This window comes from Bufo gargarizans, chromosome 11, assembly GCF_014858855.1.
Source record: "Bufo gargarizans isolate SCDJY-AF-19 chromosome 11, ASM1485885v1, whole genome shotgun sequence".
Lineage (NCBI taxonomy): Eukaryota > Metazoa > Chordata > Amphibia > Anura > Bufonidae > Bufo > Bufo gargarizans.
In genome coordinates, this window is record NC_058090.1 from 45,788,498 (window position 1) to 45,808,510 (window position 20,013).

A 20,013-nucleotide genomic window follows, 5' to 3' on the forward strand; every position below is an offset into this window, starting at 1 on the left:
CGACTGCTGGCATCTCCGTACTCTGCACATGCTCAGTGAATTGAAGAACGGGGCCAAGCTTTTTTTTTTTTGTTGCAGAACCAAACTGCTAAGTGGTTGAGTGGGCTGCAATCTCCATAGATTGATGGATTATTATAAAGAGTAGTGAAGGACATGCATGGAAATTAAAGGTGTCCATATATTTTCAATAGCTGTTGAACGAACCATCATTCAGCTGACAGCCATAGCTCCCGATTTCTCCATACACATGCATACTCGGTTTGGTCCAGTGTGTATGTTTTATGAATGTGAATAGAGGAGATATCTGCTGCCAGACACCTCTGGTGGAAGCTTTCCTTACTGGAGAACAAAACAATTAGGAGTTAAAATTCAAAGCTCCCCCAATGTCAGGGGCCCCCCCTACACATAAGGCTGTCGACTAGTTTCACTGAAAGCATCAGGTTTGGCCGACAGCCTAAGGCCCCTTGCAGACGAGCATGTCCGGATACGTTGCGTCTGCGATCTGGGAAAATCGTGCGAGTAGGTACGCAATTGCAGTCAGTTTTGACTGTGATTGCGTTCCGATGTTCAGTTTTTATCGCGCGGGTGCAATGCGTTTTGCATGCGCGTGATAACAAACTGACTGTGGTACCCAGACCCGAACCCGGATTTCTTCACTGAAGTTCGGGTTTGGGGTCGGTGTTCTGTATATTTTATTATTTTCCATTGTAACCATGTTATAATATAAAGTAAATGGGGTCCCAGGTAACTCATCCCTCGTCTCCTTGGCAACTATGCGTGTAAATCGCATTGCATCCGCACTTGCTTGCGATTTTCACGCATCCCTATTCATTTCTATGGGGCCTGCGTTGCGTGAAAAATGCAGAATATAGAACAGGCTATGATTTTTCACACAACGCACAAGAGATGCGTGAAAATCACCGCACATCTGAACAGCCCCATTGAAGTGAATGGGTCCGGATTCAGTGACGGTGCAATGCGTTCATCTCACGCATTGCAACCGCGTGGGAATTCTCACCCGTATGAAAGGGGCCTGAGGGCTCATTCACGCAGCCATAAGTGTTTAGCAGTCTGCAAAACACGGATCCCAGCTGTGAGCATACTGCCATTTTCTTTCTCCCTTCAATAGAAATGTCCTATCGTTGTCTGCAAAATGTACAAGAATAGGACATATTCTATCTATTTTACGGGGCCGAGGAATAGATGTGCAGATGCAGACAGTACACTGTGTGCTGTCCGCATCTTTTGCGGACCCATTGAATGGGTCCGCATCCAAGCCACAAAAAATGCGGATCGGATGCAGACCAAACAAATGGTGGTGTGCATGAGCCCTAAGGACTCATGTACACAACTGTATTTTTTTTTTAATTGGTCCCATGCGGACCCATTAATTTCTATGGGGCCGCAAATAATGTGGACGTGTTATCTGTGTTCTCTCTGCATCCACGTGGCTATTCTGCAAATCAGATAACATGTCTTATTCTTGTCCGTTTTGCAGACAAGAATAGGCAGCTCTATTAGGTAAATGTGGCATACACATGGCTGGTATCCATATTTTGCAGATTCGAGGTTTGCAGACTTACGGTCATTAAGTCCAAGTCAAAAAAGCTAAACTAAACAGACCATTAAATATGGAAAGGCACAGAGGCTCCAACAGCATAAAAATACTGAAGATATTTAGGCTCCTTGCGGGGCAATGCAGTAGAAAACAATATAAAGTACACTGGGTCCATGCGAGTTCAGACAACCCTGGAATGAGGGTCAATGTGAGACGATTTGTATTATTCACTACATGATCTAGGCAGGGCAGAACAGAATTTGTACAATGCTCTGGATTGTTAAGAAGGAACTACTGTTACACAGGGCATTCTTATACTAGGAGGGTCCCGAATCAAAAATCTCCAACAAATAAATCATACAACCTACAATTATTTAATGGAGAACGTTGTTCTTGGGCTGGCCATAGACAAAAGACAAGGATCAGCAGGAATGCAGCTGATCAGACACCTGTACGAACAATCCGACCGCTTATGTGCGGATCAGAAAGGTACATGTAAGACAACACAGTGGCAAATGATCGGCCACATCCGGACAATCATGCCTTATACTTGTATTCTGAGTTGAAACCATACGGTCGACTAATTGGACATTTCAGGACACATTTTTCTGATAGGTATCAGCAGCCTTAGGACTCACGCACACAACCGTTGTTGTTTTGCGGTCCGTTTTCCACTGATCCGTTGTTCCGTATCTGAGGTTTTTTTTTCTCTGATTTAAGTCCTCTTCCATTCCGTTATTGCACAAAATACAGTACAGACCAAAAGTTTGGACACACCTTCTCATTCAAAGAGTTTTCTTTATTTTCATGACTATGAAGGCATCAAAACTATGAATTAACACATGTGGAATTATATACATAACAAACAAGTGTGAAACAACTGAGAATATGTCATATTCTAGGTTCTTCAAAGTAGCCACCTTTTGCTTTGATTACTGCTTTGCACACTCTTGGCATTCTCTTGATGAGCTTTAAGGAGGTAGTCACCTGAAATGGTCTTCCAACAGTCTTGAAGGAGTTTCCAGAGATGCTTAGCACTTGTCGGCCCTTTTGCCTTCACTCTGCGGTCCAGCTCACCCCAAACCATCTCGTCTGGGCTCAGGTCCGGTGACTGTGGAGGCCAGGTCATCTGGCGCAGCACCCCATCACTCTCCTTCATGGTCAAATAGCCCTTACTTTCAAAGTTTTCCCAATTTTTCAGACTGACTGACCTTCATTTCTTAAAGTAATGATGGCCACTCGTTTTTCTTTCCTTAGCTGCTTTTTTCTTGCCATAATACAAATGCTAACAGTCTATTCAGTAGGACTATCAGCTGTGTATCCACCTGACTTCTCCTCAACGCCACTGATGGTCCCAACCCTATCTATAAGGCAAGAAATCCCACTTATTAAACCTGACAGGGCACACCTGTGAAGTCAAAACCATTTCAGGGGACTACCTCTTGAAGCTCATCAAGAGAATGCCAAGAGTGTGGAAAGCAGTAATCAAAGCAAAAGGTGGCTACTTTGAAGAACCTAGAATATGACATATTTTCAGTTGTTTCACACTTTTTTGTTATGTATATAATGCCACATGTGTTAATTCATAGTTTTGATGCCTTCAGTGTGAATCTACAATTTTCATAGTCATGAAAATAAAGAAAACTCTGAATGAGAAGGTGTGTCCAAACTTTTGGTCTGTACCGTATATCCGTATGGTTTCCGTATTTGATAATTTTTTTTGTGGATCGTATACAGAAACAGTAACTTATGAATCACCAGACACATAAGCAATATTGGCTGGGCATAGCATTTCTACAGTATGGATCCGCAAAATACGGATGACATACGGATGTGTTCCATATTTTTTGCGGACTCATTGACTTGAATGGGGCCTCGGACCATGATTTGTGGACAATAATTGGACATGCACTACTTTGTCTGCATAGCCGTTCCGCAAAAAACGGAAACAGAATGCACACAGAGTAACTTCTGTATTTTCTACAGTCCCATTGAAGTGAATGGTTCCGCATACGGTCCGCAAAAAAACCCGGAACGGAAGCGGAAAGAAAATACGTTTGTGTGCATGAGCCCGTAGTTGTATACTTTTGCTGTATCTTGCGGATCGCGGACTCATTCAAGTCAATGGGATTGACAGGGCTGGTGCCCGTGCATTGCGGAGCCATACAGTTGTGTGAATGAGCCCTTAGAAAAGAGGAGGTGTCTCCCTCTCTGGAGGACTTATCAAGTCCATGCATCACAAGACGAGCACATTGACTTTAAAGGGGCACTGACATATAAAGTGACATATTATTCTTCTATTGGTCTTAATATGCTTAATTAAACTATACCATTATCACCCCTCGCTGCCTTTCCGTTACTTATAAAAAGTGGTTTTATCAATATGCAAATGACCTTACTTTGTGCCCATGGGGCTGTCCCTCATTCAGTTCTGTGCCCAGCCACACCCCAACTGCCATCTCCTAGTGCCGCCCAGCTCATTAGTATTCACTGCACTGGGCGGCTTTTTTTTCTCCCGACTCAGTGAAATCCCGCACATGCCCAGTACTATCTTCTACTAAAGCTGGAGGGTGCCGGGTCCTTATCCGGTGCAGGCACGGAGTGACAAGATGAGGCTGATGCCAGGAAGATAGTACTGGGCATGCGCAGGATTTCACCGCGTCGGGAGAAAAAAAAGCCGCCCAGTGCAGTGAATACTAATGAGCTGGGCGGCACTAGGAAACGGCAGTTGGGGCGCGGCTGGGCACAGAACTGAATGAGGGACAGCCTCTTGGGCACAAAGTAAGGTAATTTGCATATTGATAAAAATACTGTATCTGATCGCTGGTGGTTCCAGCAGTGAGGCAGCTTGCAATCAAGCTTTTTGATGGAGGACCCTTCTAACAAATACCAAAGATGCCTGGATGAGCGCTAGTAAGGCCTCATGCACACGACCGTTCAAACGAAAGCCGCCCATGTGCCTTCCGCAATTTACAGAACGGGCAGCCCATAGTAGAAATGCCTATTCTTGTCCGCAAAAGAGACAAGAATAGGACATGCTGTATTTTTTTTTGCGGGGCCACGGAACGGAGCAACTGATGCGGACAGCATCTTTTGCGGCCCCATTGAAGTGAATGGTTCCGCACCCGAGCCGCAAAAAATGCGGCTTGGATGCAGACCACAACAATGGTCATGTGCATGAGGCCTAAACTAGAGAGGAATCTTTATCGGTTATCGAAATCCAACCATAACACATTTCGGGGATTAACCGCTCCTGTGGGTGGGCAGGATTTAGATACAATTATCACAGAGTGCTTTCCAGAGCAATGGGGCTGTAGAAAATACAGAAGTTACTACGTGTGCATTCCGTTTCTGTTTGTCCGCATGGCCGTTCCGCAAAAAAAGTAATGCATGTCCTATTATTGTCTGCAAATCATGGTCCGAGGCCCCATTCAAGTCAATAGGTCCGCAAAAAAAATATGAAACGCACACGGAACACATCCGTATTTTGTGGATCCATACTGTAGAAATGCTATGCCCAGCCCATATTGCTCATGTGTTTGGTGATTAATAAGTTACTGTTTCTGTATATAATTTGCAAAAACGGATCAAAAACTGAAACCATATGGATATGTTTTGTGCGATAACGGAACGGAAGAGGACTTAAATCAGAAAAAAATAAATAAATCAGATACGGAACAACGGATCAGTGAAAAACAACAACGGTCGTGTGCATGAGCCCTTATTCAGATAAAAATCAACAACCACTCTGCTTTTTTACTCTAGCTTGACACCCTTGTGAAAGGAAATCTATGCATAGTCACACATATGTTCATACTTTTTTTTTTTTTTTTTTTTTTTTTACAGAATTCTATACATATGAGTAGAGTGGTGTATTCATACTACCAAGAATAATCCCACTAAGAATAATTTATTTCAATCACTGTATGGTTACGGAGATATAAAAAATGGATGCTATGCATATACTCTTTAAGAAAACATGTAAAAAATGCTGTTAGTTTTGGCCACCTCACATGTGATTTTGGCATTGGATAGAAATGAATGCCTTGCAAGTGGTCCAGACCCAAAGCAAACACTCGCTGCTGAGATTGTAATTGCCTGAAGATCACATCTAAAATATTCACAACCTCAGTAAGACATCATAAAGTATCTGGAAATTCTTTACCGCCTTGGGGAGACCAAAGGTTCTGCTGTCAAACCTATGGAATCCAGGAATTTGGTTAAACGTTAATAAACTGTAAAAAAATATTAAAAAATTCTAAACTATGACACGTCTTATTTTGGCCATTTTCATGGACCGACAGATCCCATACAAATAAAGGGGGCCATCTCTTAGAAAGCATCCGTTAAAAAACAGCTGGGCTGTTCTGCCATTTTCAATGGCCATTTTTGTTTTACTTCACACAAGGGAGTTTTCTGTCTGGACACAATCTGTTTTGCAAACGGACAGCATCCGGACTGAATCCTGACTTTTTCATTTCAATGGGTCTGTGTACAAGAGCGCCGTTTTTCACTGATCATCTCTGCAGTCAGGAGAAAAAAAAAAAAAAAAAAAAAACATAAATCGCAGCATCTTCAATATTGAACATGCTGCGGGTATATACGGGTACCAGTGGCGTAGCGGGGAGGAGGGCGTTGTCTCGGGCGAAAAATTGCAGGGGGCGCCAAACAGCATGACTTTCAATATGGGTCATGGGAGCCTATGGCTGCCGTCCCCTCCGTTCAGCCTATGAGGCAGTAAAGCAGCGCAGGAGATCGTGATTCCCTCGCCGCAACCTCCTGCGGTGGGTCTCGCCGCTCTCGCGAGATGACGTGGCGCAGGAGGTCACGGCGATGTGTTTGTGAGCGCCTTCGCCGGGACACTTGAAGACAGGCCATAAGCGGTGATGGAGTAAGGAAGAGAGGTGAGTATTTATTTAATAGGCAGATCATGGAGTGGGGGCACTTTGGGGTGGGGGAAATTATACAAAGGAAGAAATCATATAGAGAAATAATGGGGGCCATGGACTGGGGGACATTATACAATGGAGGCAATTATATATATATATATAGAGAATAGGGGCCATAATTATTACAATAATAATACACCGGGGGCCATTATAATATTAATAATAATAATAATAATAATAATAATAATAATACAGAGGGGCCATTATATATTAAAATAATACTGAGGGCATTATACATATGAGCACTACGGGGGGAGGGGAGGTCTTTTATCTAGTGGCACTACAGAGGGCCATTGTAACTACATGGGGCACTGCAGCGGCTCTTTATAAAAATACTTGGACCACTATAGGAGGTATTATAACTACTGCAGACACTATAGGGGACTATTACTATTGCAGGCTCTTATAGGGGTATCTTATAAAGGGGCCTGGTTACTGCTGGGGGCATTAATATTGAGCACATATTAATGGGGATGCTATTGGAGGTACTGTGGGGGCAATGTTCCTCAAGTCCAGTCCTGATTTGAGAGTATCCCACAGAATGAATACCCGTGGCAAATCCTGATGCACTGACACCAATTGTATCATCTGCTCAATACTAAGGAAATCCTGAGCACATGACCAGCAGGTGGTCCTTGAGGACTGGAGTTGAGGAACCCTGCTGTATGGAACGCTATTACCATTAGGCTACATTCACACGTCAGTATTTTCCTATATCCCGATTTTCGGTCAGTTTTTTGCGGATCCGTTGTTCCTGAAAATGTTTCCGTATGTCATCCGTATGTCATCCGTTCTTTGCGGATCCGCAAAAAACAGAAACATGTATAAGGCTCCATTCACACATCCGCAACCTGTTTTGCGGATACACGGAGCCACGGATCCGCAAAACACGGAAAGCGGCAATGTGCGTTCCGCATTTTGCGGACCGCACATTGCCGGCATTAATAGAATATGCCTGTTCTTGTCCGCAATTGCGGACAAGAATAGGACATGTTCTATTTTTTTGCGGAAACGGAAGCACGGATGCGGAAGTGCGGATCTGCAAATGTGGATGCGGACAGCACATTCCGGCCTCATTGAAAATGAATGGGTCTGCACCCGTTCCGCAAAATTGCAGAACGGATGCGGATCCATTTTGCGGACGTGTGAATGGACCCTAAATTTCAATAATCAAATAAAGTTGTTTGGATTTCTTTGAAAAAAAAAACAAAACAAAACATTTGTTATGTGTTTCCAGGAACGGATTCCGCATAAAACGGATGACATACGGAATGACATCCGAATGTCTTCCGTTTTTTGCGGATCCATTGACTTTGTATTGTACCAGGATCCGAATTTTGCGGAAAAGAATAGGACATGTTTTATATTTAAACGGACATGCGGAACGGAACAACGGAAACGGACAGCACACATTGTGCTGTCCGATTTTTTCCCGGACCCATTGAAAATGAATGGGTCCAGATCTGGTCCTGATCTGTTCCGCAAAAAACGGAACAGATCAGGAAAGAAAAAACGGACATGTGAATGGACCCTTAAGGACAGTTTGGGAGCATGTTATTATGGGGGACTATTCGAATGGAACTAGCTCAGTATTGGAGGTAGCAGCAGGATGACAGTATTTAGGCACCAGGAAGGGGAGGATAATAGTAAAGTGAGGAATCTAAAAAAAAAAAAATTCTGTGAAACTCTGCAGAGACAAGACGCGACTGAGAGAAGGTGTCATGGTAGTCTAATCTCCGAATGAAGACATGGGTCCACAATCCGCAAGATACGTAGCGGAGTCACGGAGCACTAGCCCACAGAAGAACTACGGAGCGGGATTTCAGTCTGTATCTCCACACCACAAAAAATAGAACAGGTTAAACAAAAATTGGGTGCGGATTCATTCAAGTGCAAAAAGTAGGAGGATCCTGCTTCTGATAAAACTGTATCTATTATTTGATGCGGTAGAATCCATACAGTGCAAGATAAGTTCAAAATCGACGCGTTTCGGATCCCAAGTTAACGGTCCCTAGGCCTCTTTCACACGACCGTTTTTTTTTTCCGTTTTGCGGGCCGTTTTTTGCGTTCCGTATACAGAACCATTCATTTCAATGGTTCCGAAAAAAAAACAGAATGTACTCCGTATGCATTCCGTTTCCGTATTTCCGTTCCGTTAAAAGATAGAACATGTCGTATTAGGGTCCATTCACACGTCCGTAAGTGTTTGCGGATCCGCAAAATACTGACACCTGCAATGTGCGATCCGCAATAATAGAAAATGCCTTTTCTGGTCCGCAATTGCGGACAAGAATAGGACATGTTCTATTTTTTTCAGGAACATAATTGCGGATCCCGAAAAAACGGATGCGGATCCAGGAAATGTGGATTTGCATCTGTTCCAGCCCCATTAAAAAGTGAATGGGTCCGCAAATTGTGGAACGAATGCGGACCCAAATTACGGACGTGTGAATGGACCCTTATTGCCCACAAATCACGTTCCGTGGCTCCATTCAAGTCAATGGGTCCGCAAAAAAAACAGAACACATACGGAAATGCATCCGTATCCGTTCCGTTTTTTGCGGAGCCATCTATTTAAAATGTTATGCCCAGCCCAATTTTTTTCTATGAAATTACTGTATGCTGTATATGCCATACGGAAAAACGGAACGGAAAAACGAACGGAAACAAAAAACGGAACAACGGATCCGTTTAAAACAGACCGCAAAACACTGAAAAAGCCATACGGTCGTGTGAAAGAGGCCTTACTCATGATATAAAATGCTATCTATCTGTGACTCTCCCATATAAATACACCTCCTCTAATCACTCACATGGAAAACAGGTATGGGCAGATCACAAAACGTGGAACAACAAATCCAAACATATACAAAGGAGAAATGGGAAAAAAATAACAAACAAGGAAACTTTCTCAAATTAATTAGTATTGTAAAATCAAATCACATTTTTTGTTCATGCCAGTGGGAAAGCAGCTACCAAGTTCGAACATCCAATATGCCTCTCCCTAACCCTGGTTTCACACCTAGGCGTTTCTCAAACGCGCGTTTCTATGCGCGTTTGTTTTAATAGTGAACGCGCGTTTGACGCGCGTTTGGGTGATTGACAGCAGTGTTGTCCAAAGAGTCTATGGCCCAAACGCGCGACAAACGCGCCAAAAAAAGCTCCTGTACTTGTTTGAGCGTCGGGCGTTTTACAGCGCGATCGTACGCGCTGTAAAACGCCCAGGTGAGAACCATTCCCATAGGGAATCATTGGTTTCTCTGTGTTGAGCGTTTTACAGCGCGTAGGAACGCGCTGTAAAACGCTCAGGTCTGAACTTAGGGTAACTGGGAGCGTGACCCTCTCCACTCCCTGTGCTCTAAAACATTGTGTTACCCTTATGTACAATGGCAAAATGCAGAGTGGCAGAAGAAACATTACGTGTTTGATAATGAGGTATGTCAGATAAAGGTTTCCATATCCTGGTTTTATTCTGTTTGGTAGTGCATCCTACATATTGCATGGAGCATTCAACACATGTAAAAAAATAAACTGCAAACTCAAATGTCAGCGTATTCCTAACTATAAGGCCTCATGCACACGACCGGTGTTTCATTCCGTGTCCGTTGTTCCGTTTTTCGTGATTTTCTGCGGACCCATTGACTGTCAATGGGTCCGTTGAAAACTCGGCTAATGCACCGTTTGTCATCCGCGTCCGTGATTTCAGTCCGTCAAAAAAATATAACCTGTCCTATTTTTTTCACGGAAAACGGTTTGCGGACCCATTCAAGTCAATGGGACCGTGAAAAAACACGGAGGCACACAAGATTGTCATCCGCGTCTGCGCGTCTGTTTTTTTTCTTATCATTTGCATGGCAAACTTGACTTGACCCATAAAAAAAATAAATAATAGAACATGTCCTATTCTTGTTCGTTTTAGGCATTGTTAGGGTACTTTCACACTCACAAAACACGCGTTATTCTTTTCCGGCGCTGAGTTCCGTCACAGGGGCTCTATACCGGAAAAGAACTGATCAGTTTTATCCCCATGCATTCTGAATGGAGAGCAATCCGTTCAGGATGCATCAGGACGTCTTCAGTTCAGTCATTTTGACGTTTTAGGACGGAGAAAATACCGCAGCATGCTACAGTTTTATCTCCGGCCAAATAAACTGAAGACTTGCCTGAATGTCATTTTTTTCTATAGGAATGTATTAGTGCTGGATCCGGCATTCAAAATACTGGAATGCCGGATCCATCCTTCCGGTCTGCGCGTATGCCAGGTACGTTTTTCCTGAGGACACCGGAAAGACGGATCCGGCATTTCAATACATTTTTCTGACTGATCAGGATCACTTGCCGGATCACTTTGCCACAAGTGTGAAAGTAGCCTTACAATGGATCCGCAAAACAAAACTAAAAATGGATGGCATACGGACCGCAAAACACATACGGTCATGTGCATGTAGCCTAACTGGTGGTAAAAGTAACTGATCCGCACCTACTGTGTCCTTCTCCCATACCATGTAGATTGTAAGCCCTCACGGGCAGGGCCCTCTCTCCTCCTGTACCAGTTTGTAACTCGTCTTGTTTATGATTAGTGCAGTTGTCTGTATTATGTATGTCTACCCCTTATCATATGTACAGCGCTATGGAATGAATGGTGCTTTAATAATAATAATTTGCTTTCTTCTCGAGTATTCGGTTCCTCAGGGAATACTAACGCCCATAGGTTCACATCCGCAAACAACGGGCTCACGGCCGGAGCCCGTGCATTGAGGATCGCTATTTGCGTTCGTCTTGCATAAAAAATTGCTGCAAATGGCATTTTTGGGACTATTCTAATGTCCGTGTGACGATATTTTGCCGCACAGGAGTTTTTACATCAAGTCTGACAGATGGGTGGGATGGGGGTGGAGTGCGGGGCAGAAAATGTACTACTTTTTCATCTGGAAACAGGCGAAAAAGAAAAAACACCAGCCAGGGGCTGCCTTCATTTTTTAAGACATGCGCTCACCTATTCATTAATTAGCCGTATACTACGGCGGGGGAAGGGGGGTAGGTTTCAGGGCGACCAGCCGTCATGCATGAACTTATTCTGGCATTTTTTCACTGATAAAAAAATTGCTAGTGCCAAATTTATGTGTGTAAGGGATATATAACGTATGTGCCTCCAATATGTATAACCGTGGTCATGAAGAACAGAGTGAAAAATGTCCTCGATCTGGAGGCCCTTCCTGGGCTGTATTATGTCACATCAATCAGGAAGCGTCAAATTACTTTCTGCGTACAGCTTACTGAGGCGTCTTTTAGTATTTGAAGGGAAGCTGTGTATTAACATGGGGACAGTGGCATAAAGAAGTAAGGGCCCCATAGCAAGGATCAAACCAGGCCCCCCACACAGGACAGGAGGGTTGACCCTTGCGCCATTTTTTCCACTGCCTCATTTGCTAAAAGTTGTTCCTTTAGACTTCAGGGTAGCATCCTGACCAGTGATGGCCAGTTCTAAGCCCTTACCTATGCCTGTGCTGGGAGCCAGTCTGAAACATATGCGGTCACCGGGAGCAGGCAGTTCCGAGAACAGCCGCCGGGGGCCTTCATCGGCTGTTCTCGGAACTGCCTTCTCCCAGCGACTGCATTTGTTTCAGACCGGCTCCCAGCACAGGGCTTACCGATGCATCGCCGGACTTGTGGGTCAAGATGGCAGCCCGCATGGGTTCGCTGGCCATCACTGGTCCTGACCAAGTTTTCACCCCCAGTAGAAGAGGGGATGATCCCAACTGGACCCCATCTTGCCCTGGGCCCACTAGCAGTCACATGGTCTGCCACTATGGTAGTTATGCCCCTGCATGGGGAACATTACTAGACATGTGAAAGATAGAAAGGAACATTATAATGGAGCCAGGCAGCGTGCAACAGGTGAAAAACAAAAAAAATCAATACAGGGATCACACATAAGACACAAAAAACCTGTGTGCACACCATGGAGTCGTATATGTGCGCAAAACTAGATGTAACAGGGCTATGCAGGTACTAATAGACTAAGAATGACTAGAAATCCCCAAAAAGACAACTGCATGTTTTTTTCCAGCAGCTTTTCCCCCTCAGAGGCCTTACCTGGTGGTCTGCACTGGGAGCAGTGCCATGAGGTAGTACACAGACAGCTCTGCCTCCCACCTGTCTATGGACTGAGCTGCACAGGTGGCTGCTGATGCTGTCATTACTGGCAGGAGCTGTCGTTGGCCATTTCACAGGGGTAATCCTCAGCAGGTGGCTGCTCTAGGACACTATGGAGAGCGCATTCACATGTACAGAGACACAGCGGTAGGGCCTTGTGGAAAATAATGTGCACTTTTGCAGCAAATGACCTTGGGGAAGGTTTATCAAAACTGGTGTAAAGTAGAACTGGCTTAGTTGGCCATAGCAACCAATCAGATCCAACTTTTTATTTTCCAAAGGAGGTCTGAAAAATGAAAGGAGGAATCTGATTGGTTGCAAGGGGTAACTTACACCAGTTTTGATGAATCTCCTTTCCTTGTTTTATCTGTAATTACTGGTCCGACAAAAAAACACATTGTAAGGCCTCTTGCACACGACCGTATGTATTTTGCGATCTGCAAAAAACGGATCCGCAAAAAACACGCATGACATCCGTGTGCATTCCGTATTTTGCGGAACGGAACAGCTGGCCCCTAATAGAACAGTACTATCCTTGTCCGTAATGCAGACAATAATAGGACATGTTCTATTTTTGGGGGAACGGACATACGGAAACTGAATGTACGCGGAGTAACTTCAGTTTTTTTTCGGCCTCATTGAAGTTAATGATTCCGCATACGGTCCGCAAAAAAACCCCAGAACAGACGCGGAAAGAAATACGTTCGTGTGCAAGAGGCCTATGACTGTGGTAATTCACTGCAAAACAGAGCACAAGACAAGTGCATACCGCCATGTGTGAATACTTCGAGTACCTGCACATGTAGTGGATTACGTGCATTTTTGGCCTCTTGCACACGGCCGTTGGGTCCGCAATTCTGGAGATGCGAAACGGAGTCAGGGAACGGAACACCGGAAGCACTAAGGAGTGCTTCCGTGGTGTTTCTTTCCGTGGTTCCGCACCGTAAAAAAATATGACATGTCACAAACTACGGACCCATTCAAGTTGAATGGGTTCGGCCCGCTGCACGGAACGGCCCCACAACGGCCTTTTAGCGCAGATTTTCTTGCAGAAAATCAGCAAAAAAAAAAAGAAAAAATGCACCTCAAGCCATATAAACATGTTTGATAAATTTGGTGCATCTTAAAGGAGTTGGCCCATCTCATACATTGGGGTGTATTGCTAGGATATGCCCCCAATGTCTGATAGGTGTGGGTCCTGCACCTATCTCTAAAACGGAGAAGGAGAGCAGACCGCATATGTGCGACCGCCCTCCATTCATTTCTATGAGACTGACGAAAATAGCCAAGGCAGCCTATTTCCGTCAGCCCCATAAAGCGAATGGAATTGTGGCCGCGCTTGCGTGGCGGGCTTGCCATTCGTTTCTATGGGACTCTCTGTGGGCGTGTGAACCGAGAGCAAGGCAGGTGGTATGACTCCGCAACCAGAAAAGAGTGCGTACGCAGAAGTCAAGATTAAGAAAATTGCATTTACTATCAATTAATAAAAGCAGGTTAACAATAAAACAGTATGAACAATTCAAGTCAAATACTACAACAATTTCCACCTTTGCTGTGTCCGTGCTCGCGGTGCGGACACTAAGGAATAGCAGTCCCAGGAACTATCCCTAACTGACCCTAACTTTCAAGCGGGTGCGCACCCCCCTTATCCCAGTGGTCCAAGTGGACCTCCTACAGTTTGTGGAAGTGCACGGTGGGGCCCGATGTCGTCCTTTTCCTTTATAACCAGCGCAGGATCCGCAACAAAGAAGTCCTCCTCAGCAGGCCGGAAAACCAGATGGATATAATCCAGAATTTTACAGTGACTGTCCGGTACCTCGACAGCACTGTGAGTCTCTTTACTGTTTGGGGCAATCCAGTCAGCCCAATGTCAGCTCCACAGGTTAGCTGCTGCACACAGTCCTTTTTAACTTGGCTTCACTAAATGCACGGTCTCTTTATACTCCATCCGTCTCTAGACTGAAGTTCACACAGCTTGGCTGCACAGGAACGTCCTTTAGTATCTCCACACACGTCTTACACAGCACAGAACTTGCTTTCTATCTAGCCAAGATGGCAGCCGTTATAGTTTCAGTCCCTCTTCCTCATTCTTCCTGCTCACACTGAGGCAGGCTGACATCATAAGGGGCGTGTCACTTCAACACTTAACTGCTGTTTTAAAGAGCCACTACCACATTAATACACTTTCTCTATGGCAAACTTCAATGCAAATTGGTCCTATGCTGCCATCTACTGACCAAACGAATACTGCAGGCATTTACATTTATCTGTATTACTAGAATAGCATTATACATTAAATTTTAACACAGTTTACCAGGATAACGAAACTTAGACACATTACATGACTGTTTCTTACAGGCGTGACACTCGGCTATTTTCGTGGGCTCCGTTTGAGAGATAGGTGCGGCTCCCACCTGTGGAACTCACAGCTATCAGACATTGGGAGGCATATTCTAGCCCATCCATAAGCTTTTAGGGGTTATGTGGAACCATTTATTTCAATAGGTCCCCCCAAAAAACGGAAATGACTCCGTGTGCATTCCATTTCTGTATGTCCACAAAAAAAAAAAAAAATAGAACATGTCCTATTCTTGTCTGTTTTTCAGATAAGGAGAGGCATTGTTACAATGGATCTGCAAAAAAACGGATGCAACATGGACAACACACGGATGTCATTTGTTAGTTTTTTTGCGGATCTGTGTTTTGCGGACTGCAAAATCCATTCGGTCGTGTGCATGAGCCCTTAAAGGGGTATTCTGGTTGGTTAAAGTTGTCCCTTATCCACAGGATAGGGGATAACCATCAGATTGGTGGGGCTCCTAATGCTGGGACCCCCATCATTCAAGAGTACAGTGGCTCCATACCACCTGCAGCCCCCCTGAAAAGAACGAAGCAGCCGGTCGCACATGCGTGCGGACGCTCCATTTATTTCTATGGCAGTTCCGGAGATAGCCGAGCACTGTACTCATCTATATCCAGAATTCACATAGAAATGAATGAATCGGTGGTTACAAGGCCATAGCAGAGAAAGGAGAGGAGGACGCACATGCGCAGTGTGGTCTCCATTAATGCAAGGCCCCGTTCTTGATATAGGGATGGGAATACCCCTTTAAATCGGCTCAACCATGCCCACTTTATTTTTCAGAACTGGAGCGAGTGGTGTAAAAATGCACAACGCCATAAATAACTCGAAAAGTCACAAAATCCTACAGTACTTTGGGTGTTTATGGAGCCAGAATTCTGGAGTGCTGGGTGTGAGGAGAGACCTGATTATCACCATTGTAATTTATTCATTTTATTTGGCAGGTGCAGTGTCATACTTATACCGGATATTGCTGGTGTGTTACCTCAGACGGTAAACCTGTAAGTGGCTCTTCGGTGCAGAACAAAACACCGACATGTTCAGGTAAGAAAACAGCCGATAGCAAGACTGAGGAAAAGCAAAAAACTGTTGCCCATAGCAACCAATCAGGGCTCAGGTTTCATAGCCTGAGCTGCTCTGGTAAAATAAAAGCTGCATTGTGATTGGTTGCTATGGGCAACATTGCATTTTTCTTTCTGTTGGACGGCTTTATTAAATCTGCCAATTGTATTTTCATTCTTAAAGGTGGTGTCTCACTTCAGCAAATGGCATTTATTATGTAGAGAAAGTTAATACCAGGCACTTACTAATGTATTGTGATTGTCCATATTGCCTCCTTTGCTGGCTTCATTTATTTTTCTATCACATTATATACGGCTCCTTTCCAGGGGTTATGACTACCCTGCAGCACAGATGTGAGGTTGTCAGGACGGGAGATGCTGCACATGTGTGCCTATGCACGCTCCCATAGTCCCAGCCACCATAGAGGCCGGCGCTTTTTCCTATAGTGAGCAAGCACGACCACCACTGATGGATTGCAGGGTGGTTGTGACCTTGGAAATGAGCAGTATATAAGGTAATGGAAAAATGAATCAAGCCAGCAAAGGAGGCAATATGGACATTCCTAATACATTAGTAAGTGCCTTGTATTAACTTTCTCTACATGATAAATGCCATCTACTTCAGTGAGACAACCCCTTTAAAGGGATTCTGTCACCTTATTTTCGGTTATAGAGCTGCGGACATGCACGGCTAGATCGCTGCTAGCATGTCCGCAATATACCGGTCCTAGGGGGCTGTGTCCTTTCATTTTGTTAAAAAAATTATTTTTGAGATATGTAAATGAGCTTTGTAAGGAGCCCAATGGGCTGCACTAACCTTCCTGGTGCCCAGCCACGACCCCCTGTGAAGGAGCCCAGTACCACCTATGTCCTCTGAATCTCCTCCTTGCGTCACAGTTAGATTGCCGTAATCTCGCGACGTGCGAGCTCGCGTATGCGCTGTTCCTTCCCTGAGGATGATGCCAGAACAGGGAAGGAACACTATACCGGGGTCGTGGCTGGGCACCAGGTAAGTGCAGCCCCTTGGGCACCTTACCAGGCTCATTTACATATCTCTAAAAGCCCTATAGGACCGGTATATTGCGGACATGCTAGCGGCGATCTAGCCGTGCATGTTCGCATCTCTATAACCTAAAACGAGGTGACAGATTCCCTTTAAGGGTACTTCGACATGTTGACACAGATTTCCCCTATTCATTTCAATGGAGTTGAGCAGCGCCCAGGCCACGTGACCTATAGACGTGACGTCCTTGGCCTGCGAAAAGCAGCAAAAAGCCTGCTGCCTTCTCAAACAGATGATCGGCAGGGGTCCTGGGTGTCTGACCCCCGCTGATCAGATAATGATGACCTATCCAAAGCACAGATCATCGGTAAGAAAAAGGCAGACAACCCTTTAACTATATGCAGTTGCATCCACGTCTCCCCCGAGAGCAGGGCTACGTATGTTGCGGCTAGTTGGGTTTTTGTTTCTTACAAAGAACCAAAAAACCACACGAAGCCAGCCATAGAGCTTTTTATCAGCACATCTATCCAAGTTCGTCAGGAACAGCCGAGAATATCATGACAGCTTTACTGTTTCTCAGTATCTCCTTTCAGAGATAAACGAGCATGCAAAGAGGTATCTCCCATGCAAGAGAACCATCTCGCCAGCACCACCTATCGGAAGTGGCTCACTATGAGTCCAAACTTTTTTTCGGATATTGAATTCCATGGGTGGCGCTGACAAGAAGGTTCTCTTACTTGGGAGATGTCTCTTTGCATATTCATTTCCCATGGAGCATTACCCATAAGTCTCCATACTAGGGAGCACTTCCATTAAGTCTCCATGAAGGACTGGTCTCTTTTAGCAGATTCAGCACCCTGCCTAAGGTTTCATTTACACGTCCGTGGAACACCGGACTGGCATCCTGCTTAGTGCAGGAGCGCACAGCATCATTGGTTGCTATGACGTTGTGCGCTTTGTGCCGCTGCCGCAGCACAGTAATACACATGTGTATGATCTATAAGAGTCTATTACTGTACTGCGGCGGCGGCACAAAGCGCATGGCGTCATAGCAACTAATGACACCGTGCGCTCCTGCACTAAGCAGGACAACCAATCAGGGTACAGCTTTCATTTTCCCCCAGCTGGTTAAAGGGGTTTCCCAGGATTCATATATTAATGGCCTCTCCTGAGGATTGGTCAACAATATCTGAATGGTGGGGGTCAGCGCCCAGCACCCCAGATGATCATCTCTTTGAAGAGGCTGTGGAGCTCCAGTGACCGCTGAGGACGTTCATCAGTCACATAGCCTATGGACAATAGTAAATGGGCCTGATCGGAAGTACCAAGCACAGCCACTATACAATGAACGGCGATGCGCTTGACAAGATGTGAGGAGATCGCAGTGCTCACTGGAGCTCTGCAGCCTCCTGAAACAGGCCGGGAGATATCTGAGATCTGATATTCATGACCTATTCTGAGGACAACTCCTCAATATCAAACTCCCCAAAAAAACATTTAACTTGACATAAGCTGAGGTCTATGATCTTTGTATTTGATCCATGAGGTCCATCAAGATCTATGAGTTGAGTTTGCTCTCTCATACATACAGTGAGGAACAGAAGTATTTGAACACACAGAAGTTCTCCCACATAGAAATCAAGGAGGGGTCTGAAATTTACATTGTAGGTGCGTTCCCACTCTGAGGGACAGAATTAAAAAAATCAGGAAATCACATTGTATGATTTTAAAAGAATTTATTTGTCTTGCACTGCTGAACATAAGTATTTAAACACCTGAGAAAATCAGTGTTAATATTTGGTACAGAAGCCTTTGTTTGCAATTACAGAGGTCAAACGTTTCCTGTAGTTCTTGACCAGGTTTGCACACACTGCAACAGGGATTTTGGGCCACTCCTCCACACAGATCTCCTCTAGATCTGTCAGGTTTCAGGGCTGTTGCTGAGCAACATGGAGTTTCAGCTTCCTCCAAAGATGTTCTATTGGATTTAGGCCTGGAGACTGGCTAGGCCACTCCAGAACCTTAATATGGTTCTTATGGAGCCACTCCTTGGTTATCCTGGCTGTGTGCTTGGGGTCGTTGTCATGTTGGAAGACCAAGCCACGACCCATTTTCAATGCTCTGACTAAGGAAAGGAGGTTGTTGCCCAAAATCTCACAATCAATGGCCCCAGTCATCCTCTCCTTAATATAGTGCAGTCGTCCTGTCCCCTTCGCAGAAAAGCACCCCCAAAGCATGATGTTATCACGTCCATGCTTCACAGTAGGGATGGTGTTCTTGGGATGCAACTCATCCTTCTTATTCCTCCAAACACGACGTGTGAAGTTTAGACCAAAAAGTTCCACATTGGTCTCATCTGACCACATGACTTTCTCCCATGCCTCCCTTGAATCATCCAGATGGTCATTGGCAAACTTCAGACGGGCCTGGACATGTGATGACTTGAGCAGGGGAACCTTCCGTGCAATGCATGATTTGAAACCATGACGGCGTAGTGTTCTACCGACAGTAACCTTTGAAACTGTGGTCCCAACTCTCTACATGTCATTGACCAGCTCCTCCCTTGTAGTTCTGTGCTGATTCCTCACCTTTCTTATCATCAGTGATACCCCACGGGGTGAGATCTTGCATGGAGCCCCAGTCCGAGGGAGACTGACAGTCGTCTTTAGCACCTTCCGTTTTCTAACAATTGCTACAGTTGATCTATTTTTACCAAGCTGCTTGGCAATTGCCCCGTAGCCGTTTCCAGCTTTGTGGAGGTCCACAATTTTGTCTCTGGTGTCTTTTGACAGCTCTTAGGTCTTGCCCATGGTGGAAGTTGGCGTCTGACTGACTGTGGGGTGGACAGGTGTCTTTAAAGAGCTCAGACAGGTGCTACTAAGTTAGATTAATGAGTGGAGTAGAGGTGGACTTTTTAATAGGCA

At 44.9% G+C, this 20,013-nt stretch overlaps 1 protein-coding gene across 2 annotated transcripts in view; it reads left to right on the plus strand.

Annotated features, from left to right (window-relative positions):
- SMOC1 (SPARC related modular calcium binding 1) overlaps positions 1 to 20,013 on the plus strand; it is a 180,352-nt gene that overhangs the window by 82,812 nt on the left and 77,527 nt on the right. For both annotated transcript variants that reach the window (XM_044272697.1, XM_044272698.1), the window contains exon 4: positions 15,970 to 16,069. In XM_044272697.1, coding sequence (XP_044128632.1) covers positions 15,970 to 16,069 — 100 coding nt within the window. The remainder of the gene's footprint in view (positions 1 to 15,969; positions 16,070 to 20,013) is intronic.